At 36.3% G+C, this 23,912-nt stretch overlaps 1 protein-coding gene across 4 annotated transcripts in view; it reads right to left on the bottom strand.

Annotated features, from left to right (window-relative positions):
• Positions 1-23,912, bottom strand: part of N4BP2L2 (NEDD4 binding protein 2 like 2) — a 67,482-nt gene that overhangs the window by 40,719 nt on the left and 2,851 nt on the right. For 3 of the 4 annotated variants that reach the window (XM_019652340.1, XM_019652342.1, XM_019652343.1), the window contains exons 3-6: positions 16,042-16,166; positions 11,305-11,393; positions 10,840-10,916; positions 7,401-7,547 (exon numbers count right to left, since the gene is read on the bottom strand). In XM_019652340.1, coding sequence (XP_019507885.1) covers positions 7,401-7,547; positions 10,840-10,916; positions 11,305-11,393; positions 16,042-16,166 — 438 coding nt within the window. Of the gene's footprint in view, positions 1-7,159; positions 7,548-10,839; positions 10,917-11,304; positions 11,394-16,041; positions 16,167-23,912 lie in introns of those variants that run through there. The other variant, XM_019652341.1, reaches the window with a different exon arrangement.

Genomic DNA, 23,912 nt, shown 5'->3' with positions numbered 1-23,912 from the left:
CAACATAGCAAACATAACTAGCTTTTTATTGTTATTTAATTTTGGAAAATTAATTTAACCACCACAAAGAAAAAAAACTCTTTTAATTCTTCAGAAATTGAAAAAAATGGCAATACATCTACTACTAACACACTGAATAAGTGGACATTAAAAGGAAAATAAATAGGGCCAGCCAAGTGGCACTGTGGTTAGGAGTTGGCTTGGGACGCCAGCTCTGAGCAGCAGGGCCGCTGATTCGGATCCCACATGGGCCAGTGACACTGCACCCTCTACAGCTAAGATCAATAGCTTGACCTAGAGCTGGGTTGCCGTGAGTTGCCTGTGACGGCATAGACTGCAGTGGGGCTGGCTGGCAGCGGGCGTGAGCTTTTGTGAGCTGCCATGAGCCGCCATGAGCGGCTGTCCAATGGCTGGTGAGCAGCTGCCTCAACCGGGAAGAGAGCAATGATAATACCAACATGGGCCAGTGAAGCAACGTCCTCCACAACTAGACTGAAGAACAAAAGGACAGCAACTTGTCTGTTTCCCCTTCCTTGATTCCCCAACGCTGTTCCCCTCCTCCAATTCCCCAATAAAATCTTTTTTAAAAAAAATTAAGACTACTTACAGTATCTTTAAGATCTATTTTAGGAAACACTGCCTCAAAATTAATCAGCAAAGCAGCTTATGTAATTTAACAATCCATTTATTGAATACTATGCATTTTAAATAATTAAAATCAGAAGATATTAAAATAAATTTTAAACATTAAAGCACAGCATATGTAGAAATGCAATTGAAAATGTTGAAATATGATTATCAATTATATCAATGTATATTTTTGTAGAAAACATTTAAACACTAAATTGTATAAAAGTCTCTACTTTCAATCTTGACTTTAAAAACAGCATTCTAAATAAAAGGCCACTTTCAGGCTTCTTCACCCAACTTCATTGATAAATCAACATACCTTCTAACCCTATAAATCAAAAGTGCTGTAAAGAACTTAACTTTTCACTGGAATTTTTTACTGCCTTGAAAAAATTTTTTTAAAAAAGGACTATGTAGTTTAAAAGATAAAATGGGATACAACGAGGAATATGTGTGATGTAGATTTGAATCCCAGTTACATCTCTCCCTAGAAAAATGATGTTGGATAAGTTGCTTCACCTCTGTTAAGTTTTTCCTTTATAAAGCCCTTACAGATTGTTAGGAAAAATTAGACTGTAACAACCACATTTAAAATAGGAACTAGCACTGACAAGCATTAAATGAATGGCAGCTACCTAAATAAATATTACATTAAGGCTTGTTGCTCTTAACTTCCTATTGACCATATAGCAACACTGCAGAATATGAAGACCCACCAGTAGAAGTGGAATTCAAAATAGCTATTAGCTTTCCTTCAAAATCATTCACTTCTTTAAGAAGGGCAGATTGGAGACTCATGATATAATAGCCAATTGTATAATAGTGAATTTCCAACTATTACTTTTCAGCTAGTCTGTCATCATGATGCTTAAGGGCTGTAAAAGAATTTTGTCTCAAATCCATACAGCCAAGTACTATGCCAAGTTTATGAGATTCCTAACAAATGAGTAACACATTGATAGGTTTTTATAAATCTTTCCAAGTATTTTTCATATTAAAGTTCTACCTTAACCATAGGGTCAGAAAACTAACTACAAAGGTACGGTCTGTAAGTTTAACATGGTTAAACAAGGTTCTAAAGAAACAATGAGTCCAGTGGAACATAGAAGGGAAAAAAATGTTACCTCTATTTTGTCAGTCACTTACCATCCCATCATCTTCATTAAAAATGTTATGAGGTTACACAAAGATAACTGAGCAGAAAAAAAAAATGTATACAGAAAAAGACTATGAAAGAAATATCGTTTCTAATATTAAGACAAAAAAACCCCCAAAGAATAGGGCTGGCCGAGAGGCATGTTGGTTAAGAGTTAGCTTGGGACGCCAGCTCTGAGCACCAGGGTCCCAGTTTGGGTCCCACATGGGGCCCGTGGTGCTGCGCCCTCTGCAGCTGGGATGCTGAGCGGCAGCTCCACCTGGAGCTGGGCTGCCGTTGAGTGACCAGCGATGGCGCAGGCTGTAGCCCCTGCTGCAGTGGGTGGCTGGCGGCCGGAAGCTGCCATGAGCCACCTTCCAGTGGCCGGTGAGCGACTGCCTTACCTGGGAGGAGCGCAGTGGTAATGCCAACATAGGCCAGTGAAGCAATGTCCTCCACAGCTAGACTGAAGAACCAAAGGACAGCAACTTGTCTGTTCCCCCAACGCTGTTCCCTTCCCCCCATTTCCCAATAAAATCTTTAAACAAAACAAAAACAAAGAATTAAGAGGAAGAACCCACAATCCCTTCCCAAGACCAAATTTTCTCATTTTGTTACACTAAAATAACTGAAGAGTTCAGAATTACAAATGGAGAGACAGTAACAAAGTTGTATGATTATAATTACTAGTTGTAGATGAACTCCAGGCATAAAACTTTAATTTTATAAGTCCTGAGAATACAGTTAAAACTGAAAAGAAAAAAAATTCAAATAAAGTATATTTGAATGGACGCTACTGAACACAATTTTACCCATAAGTGAACAGATTATTCTTTTCCCCCTTAGTTATTAATAAAGTTGAGAAGCAAATGCCTAACAGCTCATCTCAAAAGCTCTCAGTCTTCCCATTAATTTACCTAAGTTCAATTACAAAAACATGGAAATATTAACTGGACAATAGTCCTAGGCGAAATCTTCAGTTATTTATCAAAGTGGGTATAATGCTTGTGTGTAGTTCTAAGAGTAGGGGTCAGACTATGGCTGTGTCCATGCTAGATAAAATAATCTGTATTATTCATATTTAAATTTAAGACAGCTTATTGCAGTTACTGGATTCTGTACTGGGAAGTGTATTATAACATGTAATTATTGCAATTATATCGTCTGAAAGGGTTTTCATTCAGAAAACAAAATCTGTAAGAAGGAAAAAAGAGATGATTTCTAATCTAAATGCCTAAGATGGACTTTTAAATGTACCAAAAAGTCAAAACTTTCCAACAGACACAGCCTTAGCTTCAAGAATAACTATTTAATTTTAAAGATTTTATTGGGGAATTGTGGAAGGGGAACAGTGTTGGGGAATTGGGGAAGGGGAACAGACAAGTTGCTGTCCTTTTGTTCTTCAGTCTAGTTGTGGAGGACGTCACTTCACTGGCCCATGTTGGTATTATCATTGCACTCTTCCCGGGAGAGGCAGTCACTCACTGGTCATTGGATGGCTGCTCACAGTGGCTCACGAAAGCGCACGCCCGCTGCCAGCCAGCCACACTGCAACCTACACCGTCGCTGGTGACTCACAGCAGCTCAGCTCGTTTGAGCAGCTGTTCACCATCTTAGCTGTAGAGGGTGCAGCGTCAATGGCCCTCATGTGGGATCCGAACCGGGGCCCTGCTGCTCAGAGCTGGCATCCCAAGCCAACTCCCAACCAACGCGCCACTTGGCCGGCCCAACTCTCTATTTATTCTTGAGGACCTCTTTCTAAAGAGTTATTTATGCTACCCTTTCCCCTTGTTTCTGTGCATAATTTGACAGTGACAGTACATTATGAACTTCCATAGGAAATATATTCAACATTAAGCATACACACATGTATATTCTATTAAAAAAGCTATGCCATTCATTGTAGTCTAAAGATACTGACTGTAAATTATAACCATTCTATTACAAGTTCTATGAATTTACCAGCAAAAATCATAAACTTTTCAAGGTTTGCATTAAAATTTACAAACAACACAAATGTGAAATTTTTTTTATACTTAAAACACTTGGCAATTTTAATGAACTGAATTGAATTAATTTAAATGCTGCTTTGCAACGTAAAAAAGGGAATAAAAAAGACACACCAGACAATCACTAATTACTCCTCTTTCAGAATCTATTTCAACAAATCTAATACTACTTCTTACAATCCCCAAGAATTTTTTTTTTTTTCTTTTTAAATGGGATCCGAACCGGGGCCCTCTGGCATCCCAAGCCAGTTCTCAACCAACGCGCCACTCGGCCGGCCCTAAGGATATTTTTAAAGCAAAAATGTGGTATACATACAGAGACCAATTGTTTTAATTGTGCCTTAATTTGAAGAATATAAAAATTGGTATGCAAATCTTATTTAATTGGTAAAGAGAAAGCCATCACGTAAAAAATACTCATTAATTAATTAATATAATCACTCCTTTCCCAGTCAATTCATAGGCTAACAATTTTAATGGAAAGAATATTTATTTACAAATTGTAACCCATTAAGACTTAACTCTACAAACCACTAACTCAATCTGCTCTTTCTGCTGCCTCCAAATATTTACTCTAAATGATCACTGTAAAAAAACTAAGTAATATTTTGTTATGATTCTAGACTAACAGGTGTTACTCTATTTATATGGGTTGCAGATGTTAAAACAAAAACACACATAAGGAAACTTAATCCATGTTGAAATACTACATAAAACTTCAATAAAGACTAGCAAACTTATCTGGTCAAGGCACTAATACATAAACCATCACATTTCTTTAACATTTTCGAAAGAGACCACTACCAATTTTCTTTATAAATACTTAGAAAACCAGGCTATGAAAAATAAGACATTTCTGCAATAACAAAAAGTCGAATTTAGTCAAAAGTATTTTATATCCTTTAAAATTATGAACTCTTCAAAAACTCTCTATATAAAACTGGAAAATTCCATATCTATATTAATTAGGCAAGAGATGAGCAAACTTCAATACTTATAAACCATCCGGTCACTCCAACAATATATTAATAGTTTATACAACCCAATCTTCTGAAAACAATCTGATTTTAAAAGACATAAAACATTAAAAAACATTTTCTTTTAGAACGGTGAGTGCTGAAAATAAAGATGATCTATTTAAAAAGCAATACCAAAAGTTCAACTTAATTACAACACAAGTATTTTTACTAACAGGATTATGACATGAAGAAAATTATAAATTTGATTATCAAAAAGGAAAAGTGATTTTTACACCAGGCATATGAAAAAACAACTTAATCTTACTAGAAGTTGTATTGTGTATAACTAAAATGTATTTCACCTTAAATATGGTGACTAATGCCCAGTTTATTCTTTGTGAGGGAGATCAACTCAGAATGGGAGGTAGCAGCTGAGGTTAATCGATTAAGAATATATCTGAATAAAAAATATACATATGTATATCTGGCTAGTAGAAAAAATTCTGATGAAAGATCTTTATTTGGCAAATTTCGTATTTTATAAATTTTTAACATCAAGCAATGACTTACACTAATGATTCAGGTATCTTTTATTGCATATTCATTCCTCCATTCTGTTATTGTTCAAAAATAAAAGCAAAATTAGCCAGAATTCTTGGGAGAACCATTAATTTAACTTTGTCTTAAAAAAAAATGGAAAGTCTTTCAGAATGTGAATTTCCTTGTCTCAAAAAGCATTTATAATTAAAAATAAATCAGTAACTGATTAATGATCTTTGAATCATTATTATTTAGTACTTAGAAGTACTAGGAGATGAAGCTGCATCTGTACTAAAAATCTGGAAATTTATTTTAGACTTATTATCTAATGTGAACATGTTTTCTCCTAATTTGTATCTCCCCAAGGTAATTCTCTACTTCTTTAACATAAATTTGGCTAATTAAGAGTCTATTATTCAAAAACTATAAATATATAGTACTATTACTCCTAAACAAAGTTATATATAAAGACAGAGGGCAAAGGACACACAATATATATCTAAGTTTCAGCTGTCCCCAAGTGAAATCCTTCTGGACGATTTTCAAAATGTGCTAATTTATGTAATAAAATACTGGGATATACAAGTCCAAATAACCAAAAAGTACTACTCTGAAACAAAAGAATACATGAAAATATGAAGGAAATGTGTGTATGTATAAATATCTATATACATTTATACACAAAACATGAGTTAGCATATTCCTACTACATAATTTAAGATGAACAAATGCATACATACATGTGTTAAACAAGGTATAGCAAGGTAATATGCATTTAAGTGTAAACAGAATTGAATAGTACAAATAAATGGGAATAGTATTCTTATCTCACTAAAGACAATGTAATAAAGACCTTGTTGACAGCACTGTGTTTAGTTTTGAGCCTTGCAACTTAATATTACTTAAAAAGTAATATAAGGATGTGGGAGAACATTAAAGTAAAATGGAAAAAAAACAGTAAAAGGTTTTAAAACAACAATATAAAGAAAGATCATGGGATTCAAGATGGGCTGGTTTAGGAGAAAGTTGAAAGGCCATGAAATGTTATGTAAAATATATGAAAGGTCATGATGATTATTTTTTTAAAATAGCATGTAATTAGCTGGTGGGTTTTTTTTCCCTAAAAAAGAGTAAATCAAAGCAAAGATTAGGAAGAATTACCATATCTCTGAAATGAATTCCTCTCGGTTTTTAAATTTTAAGTGAAGGAACACAATCTAACAAGAAAACTATCCAGTGAGATAACGGTTGGCCCTCCAGAAGAAATAAAACATTCTACAAGACAAACCTTGTCATAATTACAGCTAAGGAGCTGTCCGATAGATTTTTATGTTAAAATCATGCGGTGCTAAATAGAGAAGAGTGATACGCATCAGAACAGCAGGAGATTTCCTAACTATAGAGTGATTTCCCTATGTATCCATCCCAGAACTGGAGGGTGTGGGGAAGAAGAGGGTGGCTTGAGAACGGTGATGAGTATGTATATCTTGTTTTATGAACATGTAATTATGGAGAAAACTTCCCAGGTGACTGATGCAACTACTATATGACATTTGAGAGAGAATTTAAACTGATATTCTATTTATAGCTTAGAAATAGTTTGTTACACAGATGAATTTGCAGAAACATCATTTTACCTATATAATAAACAGGGAATCAACTATGGTGTATATAACAAGTTAGTATTGTATTTCTTGTATGTTTAAGGTACTTAGGGAAAAATACCAAAGTTTTATGAAAAGTTAGATTTAGGTATGAACTATAAAACTGTTCAACATCATCTACAAAATAAATAATTTTGTTTAAAATTGTAGAAAAACATTCTACTTCTTACCCACTCAGGTGTCTTCATAATAACTGAAGGTATTACAACAAAAGATTATAAAAACATTTAAAATACAGTTTTATATAATTTTTATTTATACTTTAGAATTTAAACGACTTGCTGTGAACATCATCTGTGAGGCAATGTAGTCCTTTTTTTTTAATTTGAAACTATTTAAACTTCAAGAAAGGCTCACTAAGTTTTTTCAAGGGCAAACAAAAAAATGTGTTAGCTGAAAATAGCCGGCCTAATGGTTATATGTGACATAGACGCGATTACATGAACCTAGAGGGCCTCCCCACCTCTGTTTCTCCTCTAAAGGGGGGGGTCTTTGTGTGCTTTTGTGAGCAGGTTCCACTGAATTCATTACAATAGAGATGGACATTTGATATTCATAACGATCCAACATCTGAGCAATCTTCTTTCGAGACACACCGTGTTTATTCCTCCTAATAAAAAAGAAAGGGATTTTAATTCTTTTTTAAAAATGTATAAGCTTAGAGATTAAGTTGTTCTTGAGCAGCAGTTCTCAACCTTCCTAATGCCGCGATCCCTTAATACAGTTCATGTTGTGGTGACCCCCAACCATAAAATATTTTCGTTGCTACTCTATAACTGTAATTTTGCTACCGTTATGAATCGTAATGTGAATATCTTTTTGTTTTCCGATGGTCTTAGGCAACCCCTGTGAAAGGGTCGTTCGACCACCAAAGAGGTTGCGACCCACAGGTTGAGAACCGCTGTTCTAGAGTAATCGAGTATAGATTCTAAATTATATTTTGCTAATAAATACTAGGAGATACATCTCATTTATCAACATTTAACACCAAAAAAAAAAAGTATACTGGCTTTCTCAAAGTTTTAAACAACATTTTAAAAAGGTGTCAAGATACCACAAATCAGAGCAAAATGTTAACTGATTATAGCTTCATCACACAGACTAACTACTGATTCACTGAACCACCAAGTTAATCTCCCCTATTTTTAAAAAAACAAAATTAAAGATTATGAGACACCGTTTTGAGAATTACAGAAGAATTGAGTGGACTTGTAAGACTTCAAAAATCAGTTATCAAATATTTATCGCTTTTTAAAAGTGATTTTAGGATACTTCCTATTGCATTTTAAATACCTATTATCAATACAAAATGATTATTTGAGATACAACAATCTGGACATATCTCAAAAACATAATGTTAAGTGAAAGAAAGTGGACATAAAAAATACATACTACATAACTCTATATATATAAAGTTTGGAAAAAAAATATTAAACTATGGTGTTAAGGCAAAAGATGGTTTAGAAAAAAATAAAGGTGCTTTAAAGAAAAGCAAGGAAGTAATTACCAAGGAATTGTTACTGGGAAAAGGAATTTGAAATACTTCTGAGGTGATGACAATGCTTTCATGTCCTGGGGAATGGCTAAATGAATATTTGCCTTATAAGCAATTTGTTAAGCTGTATGTCTACATTTTATGTACTTTTCTGTGAGTTGAAGTATGACTACAAAAAGTGGTTTAAAAATTATTTTTGACCCTCAAACAACTTTTTACAATTTATTTGACTCTTGTAGTTTTCTGTACTTTGACTTGGACATGGCAAAACACACAGGAACATATTTTACATTTAGTGTTATGGTTTTAGATTTACTAACGTTAATTCATTTTGCCCAGAAAAAGGACACAAAAAAATGCTTATTTTTCAAAACTATTGATGTTTGTGTTCAAGATGAGAAGAAAAAGCAAGAGAGAAGACAAAAGACCAAAAAAAAGGAAATCTCAAGTTGACAATTGGCAAGATATGCCTAAATCCAAAAGTTATCAAATTTGATGACTCAAGCAATTCTTTACAAAAAAAATCAAACTATGCTAAGACATCAGTTAAACTGACGTTATTTTGTAAAGTCAATTTATATTAAGAATTAAAGTAAATTTCACAGTCCCTCAAAAGTAAATAAAGCCTAACTGTACAACAATTTCATCAATTCATTTGTTCAGCATAACCCAAATATCTTTAATTTTTAAACTTCCATCTTTCCACCTGAGGTGCAATACACACAGAATCAGACAAACAATACCAGATATTAGTAAATTTACCAGTTTCTATCTTTATATCTGAACACATGGCATGCAAATCAGGAAGAGAAAGTTAGATAACTAAAGGAATGACACACAAAGGGGAAAGAATTATTAGCTGGACACCATACAGAATAATAGCTTTAAGCTGGAAGAGGACAAACTGAGGTGGGAGGGAAAAAAAAGAAGAGTTTTTAAAAAAAGGGAGGTGATGATTGCACAACCCTGTGAATATACTGAAAACCACTGAACTGTGTATTTTTAATGGGTAAATTGTTAAGAATGTAAATTATATCTCAAAGTTGTTATCAAAAGTGGGGGGTGAAAATGAAGGGAAAAAAAGAGTCATAGTCAGGGCCGGCCAAGTGGCGCGGTGGTTAAGAGCTGGCTTGGGACGGCAGAGGGCCCCGGTTCGGATCCCACATATGAGGGCCAGTGACACTGCCCTCTACAGCTAAGATGCTGAACAACAGCTCAACCTGGAGCTGGACTGCCGTTGAGTCGCCAGCCACGGCGTAGGCTGCAGCCCCTGTGGCAGTGGGTTGCCATGGGTTACCGTGTGTAGCCAGCAGCCAGCGTGAGCGGCCAGCAGCCGCAGTGAGCGGCCATCCAGAAGCCGGCGACTGATCTGCCTTGCCTGGGAAGAGCGCAATGATGGTGCCAACTTGGGCCAGTGAAGCAACGTCCTCCACAACTAGACTGAAGAACAAAAGGACAGCAACTTGTCTGTTCCCCTTCCCCGATTCCCCAATGCTGTTCCCTCCCCCAATTCCCCAATAAAATCTTTAAAAAAAAAAAGAATCATAGTCAGGAAAACCAGTGCTGTCAGAGGAAAGGGATAAAGGTAAAAATAAACACAAAGGGAAGAAAGCAGGTTGAAAGCAATACAAGTCCACAATCCCTCACCACAAATTTTAAAACCTAAAATGCTCTGAAAACTCAGTTTTTTGTTGACTCAAATGGCACCAAAATCTAACCAGACCTGTGCCCATCTGGCAGCACAATCTACTCAGAACTGGTAACACATTATATAGAGTCTTCCCTATCTACTTAGACTACTTAGTAGTCATAATTTACTGCAGAAATATTACGATGTTTGATTATAACATGCTGCCCAAACTCTGCCAGGGGTGTTATGATTGGCTATACGCTCTATATTACCTTTCTAACACCGAAAAAACAAATCTGAATTCCAAAACACACTGATTCCAAGCATCTTGGTTATGAGATTATGGAGCTCTAGTAGTAAAGATGGAAAAGCGGGAGCAAGATGAAAAGCACCAGGTAAAAAGGTGATGGGTCCTAACATGGGAAGGAGATGAAGTTGGAAGGACAATGCAGAAAGAGAAGCGGCCTAGCTAAAACTCAGAGGGAAAAGTTCTAATTCTTCTCTCAAAGCTTTTTGGATCTCCACTAGCATTCAGTATATTGTGAAACAATGTAGAAATTCACGTACTATTAACAAGAAAAATTTAATAAAATTTAACAAGGCAAGGCACACCTCAAAAACAATGAATTAAAGTCAATATTCCTTTACCAGAAAGTAAGAAGTCATAGTCCCTATCACAAGTAGCAAAGATATGACAGACAAAGCTGGCAAAGACACTGACTGTGTAAAAGAGAAAGAAAAAAAGGTAGGGATTCAAAATAAATTTGAGTGCCTTACTTTTCTAATTCTTCAGGATCAAATTTCCACCAAGTTTCAGGTTCATGAAACTCTACTCTGTATCCTTTTCCTATAGCCTATACAAAGGAAAGGAAAAAAACAAAAACCCAGAAAATACTTTTTAAAGTAAAAAAGAAGGCAAACAGACATTTATTTCATTTAACTACTTCTAAATTTGCTCAGCCAAGAAAAATTTTACTTTTAAAATAATATGGTTTATAAAAATTTTAAGACCACTTAACTAGACAAATTTCAATTACTCCTCAAGTCCAGGCAAAACTAATAAGATGACCATATTCCTTAATATGAACCATCCCCAATTTTTTAAAACTTGGCAAACCAACCCACTCTTTAGAAAACAAGGGCAAATGTTTTAATAATAAAGATCAAGGTAACCAAAATTCCAGAATATAAAAAAAATCGACAAGAATACAACATAAAAACTCTTTCATATCTCATATTTACCATTTCCACATATGGTTTCATTTCCCAAGCTTGTGTATTAGTGTTGTCTATTATAACTGGAGATCTCCCCTGATTGATAGCTTGTTTTGCTGAAATTTGAAAAAACAAAACCACCACAGAACTATTAGGTTAAAATACACAAATAAAATTTAAATATTAATTAGTAATAAACTTACTACATCTTTGTACTTAGAACCAAAACTGTGCAAACCCTTGAGTCAGTGCCACAGAAAAAAGACTCCACTAGACTAATAGGGAGTTAGGAGACATAACCACATGTAGTGTGTATTCTCCAGACTAGATGCTGGTTTTGACAAACTAACTGTAAAGAACATTTGGGGGAAAACATTTTGTTGAACTTACAGTTAGTACAGCTTTTAGTCTAGAACAGGGGTTGGCAAACTGCAGCTCACGAGCCACATGTGGCTCTTTGGGTACGTACTGTCTCAAAAGTTTGCCAACCCCTGGAAGAGTATCCTGTCTCTCACAACAATTTACATATTATTTGAGAGCCATAAATATATTTTTACAAATAAGGAAAATTTAAAGTAATATTATAATTGAAACTATGATAATTTTATTTTCATTTTCAATTTTACTTCAGAGCCACATGTACGTACCCAAAGAGCCGCATGTGGCTCGCGAGCCGCAGTTTGCCAACCCCTGGCAGCTCTTCCCTCTCAAAAGTTTGCCGACCTTTGGTCTAGAGCTAACTTTCATTTACAGGAAATACAGGAACAAGTTACATTTGAATATGGTCTGAGTATGAAAAGATGTGAACATTTATTGACATGGAAAGATGGAGACTCGTGGGCTGGCCGAGTGGCTCGTTGGTTAAGAGTTCGCTTGGGAGCGCGAGCTCTGAGCAGCAGGGCCGCCGGTTCAGATCCCACATGGGCCAGTGACACTGCCCTTTACAGCTAAGATGGTGAACAACAGCTCGACCTGGAGCTAGGCTGCTGTGAGTCACCGGCGACGGCATAGGCTGCAGTGGGACTGCAGTGGACTGACGTAAGCTACTGTGAGTGGCCGGCAGTCAGCGTGAGTGGCCGGCAGCCTCCGTGAGCGGTTGTCCAAGGGCCAGTGACCAATCTGCCTCACCCGGAAAGAGCACAATGATCACAATACCAACATGGGCCAGTAAAGCAACATCCTCCACAACTAGACTGAAGAACCAAAGGATAGTAACTTGTCTGTTCCTCTTCCCCGATTCCCCAACGCTGTTCCCTCCCCCAATTCCCCAATAAAATCTTTAAAAAAAAAAAAAAAAAAAAAGGAGACTTGTTAACTGAAAATGGCAAGCAGCAAGACAACATGTATAAGTATCATTTTATTTTGGTCAAAATATAAAGATCTGAGAAGGGAGTCAAATATATGGTGATGGAAGGAGAACTGACTCTGGGTGGTGAGCACACAATGTGATATACAGGTGATGTATTATAGAATTGTACACTTGAAACCTATGTAATTTTACTAACCACTGTCACCCCAATAAATTTAATTACAACAAAAAAAGAAGAGCTACTAAGAAATCAAAAGTGTTCATCTGTAATGGGTGGGAATATCTGCATTTTATGCTTATCTGTATTTTCCAATGTTTTACAATTACAAACAATGCTTTTGAACTAAAAAAGACTTAGGTTAAACAACAGACAAGAAACATAATTAAGAATCCATAACAAAATTTAAAAGGCTGAGGCAAGGGCCGGCCAAGTAGAATACATGTTTGGGAGAAGATGTCTCTAAATACCAAAAGAAATTTAGAATTTGGGTCATAAACAGGATACCAAGATGCTATCACCTCTCACTGCTCCATCCTCAATGATAAACAATGATCAAAACTTTCATTAAAAAAAACACTTCTTTTTAGGGGATTATCACTTTGTGAGGGGTGAAATGTATAACTATTACATTGTTTTGTACATCTGAAACTGAAAAAAAAAATCCAAAGCTTCTTAAAGTAACTCTCCTAACATCAGACAGTTAGGCTTATACCGCCAGTAGTTATGTTCTACAAGAAGAGTTTATTAACCAAATAACAGGGAGACTATCCTCTTTTTCCATGAATCATCATCATCCAATACTATATTCCACTGTACTCCAGGAAAATAGAGCAATGTTTGAATACCCAAGTGAGTGTCATTTTCTTAAACAAATTAACCACCATACTCTAAGAGAATAATAACACCTTAGAGATGTTTTCAATTTACAAGAAAAGCAGTCTTAAGATTAATTTAGTTTTCTAATGAGGCAGGCAGACATTCCCAGAATGGTGCCTAGCATTTAAAAGTATACAATAAATATTTGTTGAGAAATTCTGTCTTATATGTCATGCTTATAATTTTCAAAATGTCTAATGACTGCTAGTTATATTACCTTGAAAAAGGTAGAAATTACCCTATAAAAGCACGTATTTGTTAAACTAATACAACCAGATATTAGACATCATTATTCTGTTAAGCAGTATAATTCACAAGCATGAACCTTTCAATGAAATGTTCTATACTAGTTCTACAAAGAGAAAAAATGCCCCCCACAAAAAAGCTCCCCAGCCCAAAAAAGGTACACTGGCTCTACCCACGCCTTTAGTCATCCACTTATTCCCTACTCCTATTCCCTTAACTTTAGGCTGATAACACCAAACATTTTTGGAATTGCAATACCATCATTATTTATTTGGGCAATAATGTTCTGTGGCACTTAAAAAAAAATAAAAAAGAACTACTATTTTTTTGAGTTTTGGAGATTTTTATGCCACTCTAACATATTTGGAGAAATCCTAGAATGTCATTGAACCAATGCTAGGAAACAGTCTTGTAATCAAACCTATTTAACATTTAAAATTTCCTGTGAAACCATGAACTATAACAGAGAGTAACTTTTTACTCAAAAATATGCTCACAAATTCCTTATTCTGAAAATTGACAATAAAAAAGAAAAGCATTTATCCAGTTTTTCCTGAGCATACTGTACTTTAGGGTGACACTAGTTGAGAGGAAGTTCTCATTACGAAAGAATTCTAGCTAGTAAACACAGAAGGAACAACAGACCCAGAAAAATCACCATTTTGCAACCCTTAATGAAATAACTGATTCAGCAAACAATTCATTTTTGGATAAAACCATTAGACATAAGGTTCATAGGGAACTTGATAATGGAGGGAGCAAGCAGGCTGTCTCTTAGAAGCTACTGATCAATCTAGCATCACAAAAAAAATGGGACAAAGACTTTTGCTTACCAAAAAAAAAAGTTAGCTTAATAAATCCTCCAGCCTACAGCTAACTTCCATTTAGGGCAATACACAAGAAAGAGGAACAAGTTAAATGGTTACCACAAGAAAGCAAATAGACAATTAAGGGTATAAGATATTCTATAAGACAAACAAGCAAGTTTCTGCAACAAATTAATGAACTTGGTATGAGTGTGAGAAGAGGGGAAATTGCTATAGGTTAACATAATTAAAAGAAATGTAAAACCAAATGTACTGTAAGGACCTTGTTTGGATGCTGATTTAAACAATACGACTGTAAAGAAATAGTTACAAGACAATAGGGGTAACTGGATTACAGACTGGGTATTACATGATGTCAAGGAATTGGGTTTTTTTTTTCTTAGGTATGATGATGGCATTGCCGTTAAGATTTAAGAAGAAGGTTAATTTGAAATGCATAAAGTATATCTAGAATTTGCTTTAAAATATTTCAGCAAATTAAGAAAGAGGGAGGAGTGAAAAAAGGATAAAGCCGATAAGGCAAAATCTTGATAACTGATAATAATGGAATGATGGCAGTATGCGGTTTATTATAATCTCTCTACTCTTGGTTTAAAATTTTTCATAATAAAATCAATTTATTTAATCATCAATGCATCCTTCATCTATAAAAAGAGAAATTAACTTATACTATATGCATTTACTAACATAGTTCTAGATCAAGTTTTCAATTTGACTGCAACATTAGAAGATCTGGGTAATTTCCAAAAAAATATCAAGGCTTAGATCTACTCCAGACCAACTAAACCAGAATATCTGGGGCTCAATTTTTTTTAAAAGGTCCCTAAGTGATTCAAATGTGCAGCTAAGGTTAAGAACCACTATTCCAAAGTGAAAAGCAATTGACTCACGTGCCAATAAAAACTGTATTACATATTTTTCAGATTAATATCAATGAGGAAAATTTAATATTCATATGCATTATATTAGCCTTAAAAACATTAGCATTACTCTTAGGGAAGTAACTTTTGGGAATACAGAACTATAGTATCAGAGTTCTCTAAATTTATTCAAAAGATATAAAATAAAGCCTACCAAAATAGCCCACACCTCTATTTTACCAGCTTATATTGGTACACTATTTACAGTTTATAAAATATTCTATCTAAATACTCTAATTTTCACATCAAGTAGGACAAGTAGAATTATCATCGCTTCTAACAGATGGAAAAACTGAGTCTCCAAGCTGTTTAAATGGCTTGTCAGTCATTCAACTGGTAAAAGTCAAGCGGAGAATAATAACGAAGTCCTTATTGGGGGGGGGAGTGGGGCGGCAGATTGGGGAAGGGGGTTGTCACTTTGAGGGGTAAAAAGTGTAACTATTGCACTATGTTGTACACCTGAAACTAATTTAAAAAAATAATAAGAAAATGAAAAAAATAATAATAATAATAAAAAAAAAATAACCGAAGTCCCCTGGCTCTTAGTCAAATATTCTATCCCAGGAGACTTGGCCCAAAACAAACCTCTGTTCTGGTTCCAGTCATGGGCATCGCCAAGTTGATTAACATTATACCTGTACCCATCTTGATGGTGAAAATAGTCATCAGTGCTGAACACAATGCCATCACGACTCCGACCAAGCAGAATTCTGTTAATAAAAGAAATCATAAAGTGCCATTTATAAAATCTATAGCCATTATAAATAAGCCACACAGGAAAGCTTATTAAATGAATTTCTGGTACATACCTGTAAGCATATTGCAAACAGAATAGCAGAGGAGCTGAACCTTAAAAGCATTCAGATTTCAAATATTATTTCACACTTAAATCTATACGCTTATAACCAGTATTGAAAGCTTTTTAAAGCAGTTATTTATATTGCAACTTTTAAAAACATTCTTTCAACCAATTCCAAAATTATGTAAACTATTATCCATGTTTTAACTTTAGTAAATGTGTATTTGATATCTAAATATGCCTAAATTTACTGCAGCAGGTAACCTAAAAGGCAAGTAAGTCTAAGCAATACAGTTTCTGGGGGGAAACTGTATTTAACCCAAAACAGCTTTGATAAACTCATTTCCATGAAGTACAAACATAAAACCCACAAGTAGGAGTCAGAAATGGCTTGAGGCTTAAGGTAATGAAACCACCTGTGATCCTCCACATTTATAAAATCAAATTTTAATTTTTAAGAGATTAAATTACTAAATAAAATTACTAAACACTAAATAAAGAACACACTTGCAGAATAGGTAAATGGCAGTCAAACTTTGTTCTCCCAATATGACCATCTTAAATTTCTTCAAGATTATTAAGCGTTCAGAGTGTCAGAGAATTCCCCTAAGTAATGACTCATGAAAGAGACTGGGGGTGTGCTGAGAAGAGGGAAAACACAGTAAGAGAATGATTCTAATCCTATAGTAACAATAGTATTTTTTTGTTTTCTCTCCTCTCCCTCAACCATTAGGCAACTGGATGGATATGATTCTATAATTTTGAGAGGGGTAGGGAAGTGGACGGTGGTAGAAGGAATTGAAAGTAAAAGAGTATTATTTTGGGATGATTCAAGAACACATACTTCCTAGTAAAAATAATAAAAGGATTTCAACTCATATGATCAACATAGCATCTCTCTTTTCCTCAGTTTGTAATAAGATTGTACATATTTTATAATAAAAAATAAATCACATATCTCAAAATTAAAAAAAAAAATTTTAATATGCATTTCCACTTATAGAGTTATAGTTCAAATTACTTCAAACCAAATGAAAGTAAATGCTTTGAGTTGTTTGTCTGGTATGACATTTAAACATTTAAACTGGTGTTGGATTTCCCTTTTAAGCAGCCATAATTTTTTCAAAATATATCCATCTAACATATTTGGCATTATATTTGCTTATACAGCTAACCTAGAATATAAAAATGCCAGAATTTTAGCATTCCAAAGCTCAATCATCTAAAAAGATTTCGATCCTAATCAACCGTATGATACCTAATTATATTTAGCAGCATCAGAACACTGATACCACCGCTGGTAGTTACCCTAATTTCATGTTTTTTTGTTCTATTACTTTATTAGCAGGCAATTTTTCAGATGTTAATAATATCATGTAAGAGTACAGTGGCTTTTGTATCCAAGAAATGTTTTACCCTCTCCCAAATAAAAAAGTGGGGGCGGCAGTAAATCAATTGACATAATGGTAAACCAAGTCAATATTAAACATCACTAATCCCTTTATGAAGAACATCTTAATTACAGCAAATCATTTTACAATAGTTTGGAGAGACTTTTTTCCCCCAGACACAGCAGACTGCTCATGCATCTTTTTAAAATTCCCTATATTATCTCAAACTATGAAGCTTTATTTTGGGGACTTATATTTTAAAATATACCTATATCAATCTGGATATCTGTGATTCCATGCACACCATTTTTTTAAAGATTTTATTGGGGAATTGGGGCAGGGGAACAATGTTGGGGAATTGGGGAAGGGAAACAGCCAAGTTGTCCTTCAATCTTAGTTGTGGAGGGCGCAGCTACCTCAGCTCCAAGTCCAGTAGCCATCCAGCAGCCCATCAGCAGCTCAGGGCAGCTCAGCTCAAGGTGCCGTGTTCAATCTTAGTTGCGGGTGGGTGTAGACCACCATCCCATGCAGCAGCCGAACCAGAAACTTTGTTGTTAGCTCTCACCAGCTGAGCCATCCTGCCACCTGTTGCCAGCTCAGTAGCAGCTCAGCCAGGGCGCAGCTCACTGGCCCACGTGGGAATCGAACCTGCGATCCAGTTGCTCAGAGCTTGCACTCTTAATTAACTGAGCCTGCACTCTTAACCAACTGAGCCACTCGGCCAGCCCCTCCATGCCAACCATTTGAACAAAAAATAAATTATTTAAGAATATTTGTATTTTCAAAATTCTTACAGTCAGATTCTATCAGAATTCTCACAAGTCAGATACTAAGATGGATTCTCAGGATGTCAAAATTTAGGACCCTGAAAAATCAAGTATCTAACAAAAAATCAGATGTGGGTACAATGGCCACTTGATTTATATTTTTTCAAAATAGGTATCTTTTGAGAATCTACTATATGCCAAGCATTTTTTATATGTATCTATGATCTCATTTAATTCTAACAACTTTGCTAATTTTATATTAAATTCAGAAAAGAAAATAATTTCAGAAATCAGGCATCAAAGTTACATAAATAGTGGTGGGAGAGACAAAATCAATGGCTTGCAATGATCCCTGACAGAGATCATTCATTGTAAGCCACTGGTTAATCTCATTGCCATGAGTGTGCGTTGGAGTTAGTAACTGCTTCTAACTAACTGAATATGGCACAGTGATGGAATGTCACTTGAGATTAGATTACAGAAAAAAGTAACTTCTGTCTTGGGCTCAGGGATGGCTCGCTTTCTCTCATCACGTTGTGAGAGGAGAGAGGGCCAAGTAGCAAAGAATCGAGGGGGTCTCCAGCCCACTGCCAGCAAGACCCTCAACCCAAAAGCTCACAAGGGACTGAGTTCCAAGCAGATGCTCCCCCAAGGCAAGCTGTCAACTAGAACACAGCCCTAGCCAACATCTTGATCACTTGATCACAGCATATGAGAGACCTTGAACCAGAGGCACCCAGATTCCTGTCCTGCAGAAACTGTAAGAAAATACATGTTTTCTGCTTTAACAACTCAGTTCTGAGGTAATCTGTTACACAGTCATAGATAACTAATGTATTTTGTGCTTATAATTTTTCACTTAAGTAAGGAACACATGAATCCTGTTCCTTAACCCGTTTTGGGAACCCTATTTCCCAAATGATCTCTACCATAAGTCAATTTTCATGGCTTATTTTTGAAATTTCTAAGAAATACATTATTTTCTCTAATACATCCATGTGCATTTAAATATAGAAGTGATTTTCCTCCAAAAAATCTAAGTAAAACTGACACTTCATGAACCCTTTACCTCTTAATGTACTGAGCGGCCATGCATGCCCCGAGCCCAAGACAATTTAACTGGGCCACTTCACTAGGAACACTCCTTGAATTAAGAGTAGAGACCTACAGGGGCAGCTGGATAGCTCAGTTGGTAAAAGCACGAGCTCTGAACAACAGGGCTGCCGAGTAGCCGGCGGCCAGCGTGGGCTGCCATGAGCTGCCGTGAGCTACTGTGCCTCAGCCGGGTAGAGCATAATGATCATAACATCAACATGGGCCAACGAGTAGCGTCCTCCACAACTAGACTGAGAACAACAGCTCAGCAGTGGGGAGAGGAAGAAGAGGGGTGTGTGTGTGTGTGTGTGTGTGTGTGTGTGTGTGTGTGTAAATCAATCAATCAATCAATAAAAGTAGAGATCTACCTAAGAAAAAGTCAATTATTTCCTCTGGAATTTAAATCGAGATCTCCAAAAGCATGGGTGTTTGGGGAAATCTCTTCCCATCTCTCTTTAAACTGTAAGTGTAGTAGTTTCCTACGCAGCTGTAACAAATTACCACAAACTTGGTGGCTTAAAACAATACAGATCATCTTACAGTTCTGAAGGTCACAAGTCTGCATTTTACTAGGCTAAAATTAAGGTGGGGACAGGCTGGCATTCCTCCTGGAGGCCCTAAAGGAGAACGTTTCCTTGCCTTTTCTAGATGTGAAGGGCCATCTGAATATCTTTGGCCCATGGTCCCTTCTTCCATCTTCAAAGCCAGCAATGTAGCATCATCTCTCCTCTCTGTCAAGTGCTTCAACTATCTTTTATCTCTGATCAACGCCAGACATTTTGCTAATAATGAAATTAGTGGTCTGCTTCTGAAAATACACTCTCTCTCACTGGTGAAATCAGTAGTGTAAGAAATGTGGATTAGCGAAAATTTGTTAGATTCACCCCTCTTCCTTGCATGAACAAGGTATAAGAATCTAGCAAAATCTATTGCCCACACCCCCAGGAATGACACTCATGGCTTGATCCTTAAATGGCCCTGTGTCCACTGAGTCAGAGGATTCTGTTTAGTTGTTGCCAACTACAGTGCTAACAAAACTCTACCTCTAGAACAGCGGTTCTCAACCTTCCTAATGCCGCGACCCCTTAATAAAGTTCCTCATGTTGTGGTGACCCTCAACCATCAAATTATTTTTGTTGCTACTCTATAACTGTAATTTTGCTACTGTTATGAATCGTAATGTAAATATCTTTTTGTTTTCCGATGGTCTTAGGCGACCCCTGTGAAAGGGTCGTTCGACCACCAAAGGGGTCGCGACCCACAGGTTGAGAACCGCTGCTCTAGAATATTGCTGAATTCTGCCTCAAATGAATCTTTCATCAGAGTACTGTTAGTGTTCCTAAAAGGACAGAGAGCTGGCACTGTATCATACCTACAAAGGTTGTATGAACTGTTTTGCACTAGCTTACTCATAAATATTTAAAGTCTGTACTTTGTTAGGATTTAATCTAACACTGATTTCATTAAAATCTGTTAGCAAACTTGTGGGTAAACAACTAAGCCTAGCTACTTATAACCAAATTGCTTAGGTCAGTTGTTAATAAATAAAAAGCTAATGCTGTATTATGTAGCTTATGCTAAATGCAAAGAGTGGTTGGTAAAGGCAAATACTACCTGAGTTCAGGATTACTGAGGGCTGAGATAAGCCAAAAACCTCGAAAAGTGGAGGCATTTAAGAGAACCTTTGAATAAGCAAAGTCCTGAGAAAAAGGAATGGACAAGTATTACATCTCCTGCAGTGGAGGGCACGTACTTGTCCAAGTGCAGATAGATACCAAGAGGCAGAGGTGGGTAAGGACTAAGTTTAGGAAGAAGGGGACTTGACAACTACCCCAAGGAATTTGAACTTTATCTAACCCCTATAACTCATTTCCAGATATCAATACTAAACAATGCTATCTTTTATTTAGTGCCCCAAATCAACTCTGATCTACTAAATCTTTACTCCTTTCTTTCTTTAAAGTTCATTTTGAAAGCCAACTACTATTATAAATGAAGCCCTTCCTCACCAGAGTATGCGGTTTTATATTCAATCCCAAACAAACAATTTTACTTCATTCAAAAATCACTGACTGGGGCGGCCCAGTGGCACGTTGGTTAGGAGTTGGCTTGGGATGCCAGCTCTGAGCAGCAGGGCCCTGGTTCGGATTTCACATCAGGGCCAGTGAAACATCTACAGCTAAGATGGTGAACAATAGCTCGACCTGGAGCTGGGCTGCCATGAGTTGCCGGCGACGGCGTAGGCTGCAGTGGGGCTGCCCGGCAGCGGGCGTGAACTTTCCAATGGCCAGCGAGCGACTGCCTCAGCCGGGGAAGAGTGCAATGATAATACCAACATGGGCCAGTGAAGCAACGTAAGCGACGTCCTCCACAACTAGACTGAAGAACAAAAGGACAGCAACTTGTGTTCCCCTTCCCCGATTCCCCAATAAAATCTTTAAAAAAAAAAATTTATATATATGTATGTATCACTGACCTACACAGATACTCTGGCTTCTTTAATCTAGCTCCTCCAAGTCAGGAGTCACATATAGGGCCGGGCACACAACAGATATTAAAGGAGCAGGGAAGAAACACACGACCACTTATGTGCCTAGTTTGATCTCTTACCACTTTTTGGAGCTTTTCTCATATCCCTTACGCTGAATTTATTCTCTTTAGCCTCTGCTTCTACAAAACGAAAAGAATACAACCGATCTCACAAGATTTTTTTTTTTAAGGTTTTTATAGGGGAATTGGGGGAGGGGAACAGTGTTGGGGAATCGGGGAAGAGGAACAGACAAGTTGCTGTCCTTTTGTTCTTCAGTCTAGTTGTGGAGGACGTTGCTTCACTGGCCCATGTTGGTATTATCATTGTGCTCTTCCCGGGTGAGGCAGTTGCTCACCGGCCATTGGACGGCCATTCACAGCGGCTCTTGGCAGCTTACACTGGCTGCCAGCTAGTCACACCGGCTGCCAGTCACTCACGGTAGCTTATGGCAGCCCACTGCAGCTTTACTGCAGCCTATGCTGTCACCGGTGACTCATGGCTGCCCAGCTCCAGGTCGAGCTGTTGTTCACCATCTTAGCTGTGGAGGGCACAGTGTCACTGGCCCTCATGTGGGAACTGAACCCAGGCTCTGCTGCTCAGATCTGGCATCCCAAGCCAACTCTTACCCAACACACCACTCAACCGGCCCTAACAAGATTTGTATATATGGAAGTACTCTCTGTAAATTGTAAATCATGACACAAATGGTAATTACTACTATAATGTCCATTCTTATATCATTATCTAATCTCTCAATGAAGAAATATACATATTATATATAATCGCCTCTATCATTTCCCACTACAACAATGTCTCCCTGAAATTATGCTGAATTACTACTACTTTATTCATCTTTAGTTTCAACATACTCCAATATGTTGTCCCAAACCTAACCTATCTCTTATGTTTATTCTATACTAAGTCTTAGTTCGGTGTCCCTGGCTAGAAGATGCCTTGATCCAATTTCCAAATTTGAGCTAATGCATTTTTCTGACATTATATTCTAAATCTAAAAGACTGCCCTTGTTTGTGACAACTTCACTCTTAATTTCTATCCTTTCTAAAGAGTTGAAATTTCATCTTCTGTACAAAAACTTCACTAAAGAGGAATCAAAATGCAAAGACCTAAATTTAAATTCATGTACAAATATCCGTCTACAGTCTAATCTGAAATGTCTATATAAATTTAATCTTTCTGTCATTTCTTGTTTCTGAAGAAACCTTTGTTTAGATTAAATTGTCTCACAAATAAATATTAAACATTTACAAAATGTTTTCCTTGGAATTTTTTATCCTCATCCAAAGACATCACATACATTTTCTTTTTCTCCTTATCTGGTATACATCTTAAATCATCCTACATAAATTGCAAAGTATTTATATTGTTTTTCTTTGTGCTATTTTTCACAACTGCACGGATGTATTCAAGTGCATCAATATTCTTTTCTAAGAAATTTAAACAGGAATTTGAAACATTTTGTCATATAAAACCCCACCAGTTCTAACTCCATTACTTTGTATATTGCTCACTTCAAACTCCTTAAACAAACCAAAAAAGGATTCTTTCTGTCTGTCAATGGTATGAACAGGGCACTGCTTAAAACATGCTCAAAATCCCTTCCCTGAGTTATCTCATTTGCTTCTCATGATAAATCCAGAAAAATAAGTATTACTCATTGTATTAATAGATAGCAAAACCTGTCCAAAGTCATAAAGTGAAATAACTGAGTCAAAGCCCAAATCTTGTAACCCTGACTCCAAATCTTTTTGAATAGCTGACTTAAAGTGAAGGCCAGTACAATTCTCAAATACCATTGCTTTCACCATCGTCATAATTATACATGGTGTATCTATTTTTAAAGCCCTTAGCAGAT

This window comes from Hipposideros armiger, unplaced genomic scaffold, assembly GCF_001890085.2.
Source record: "Hipposideros armiger isolate ML-2016 unplaced genomic scaffold, ASM189008v1 scaffold_178, whole genome shotgun sequence".
Classification (NCBI taxonomy): domain Eukaryota; kingdom Metazoa; phylum Chordata; class Mammalia; order Chiroptera; family Hipposideridae; genus Hipposideros; species Hipposideros armiger.
Note: the sequence above shows the minus strand (reverse complement) of the source record. Positions and strands in the feature narration are given on the sequence as shown.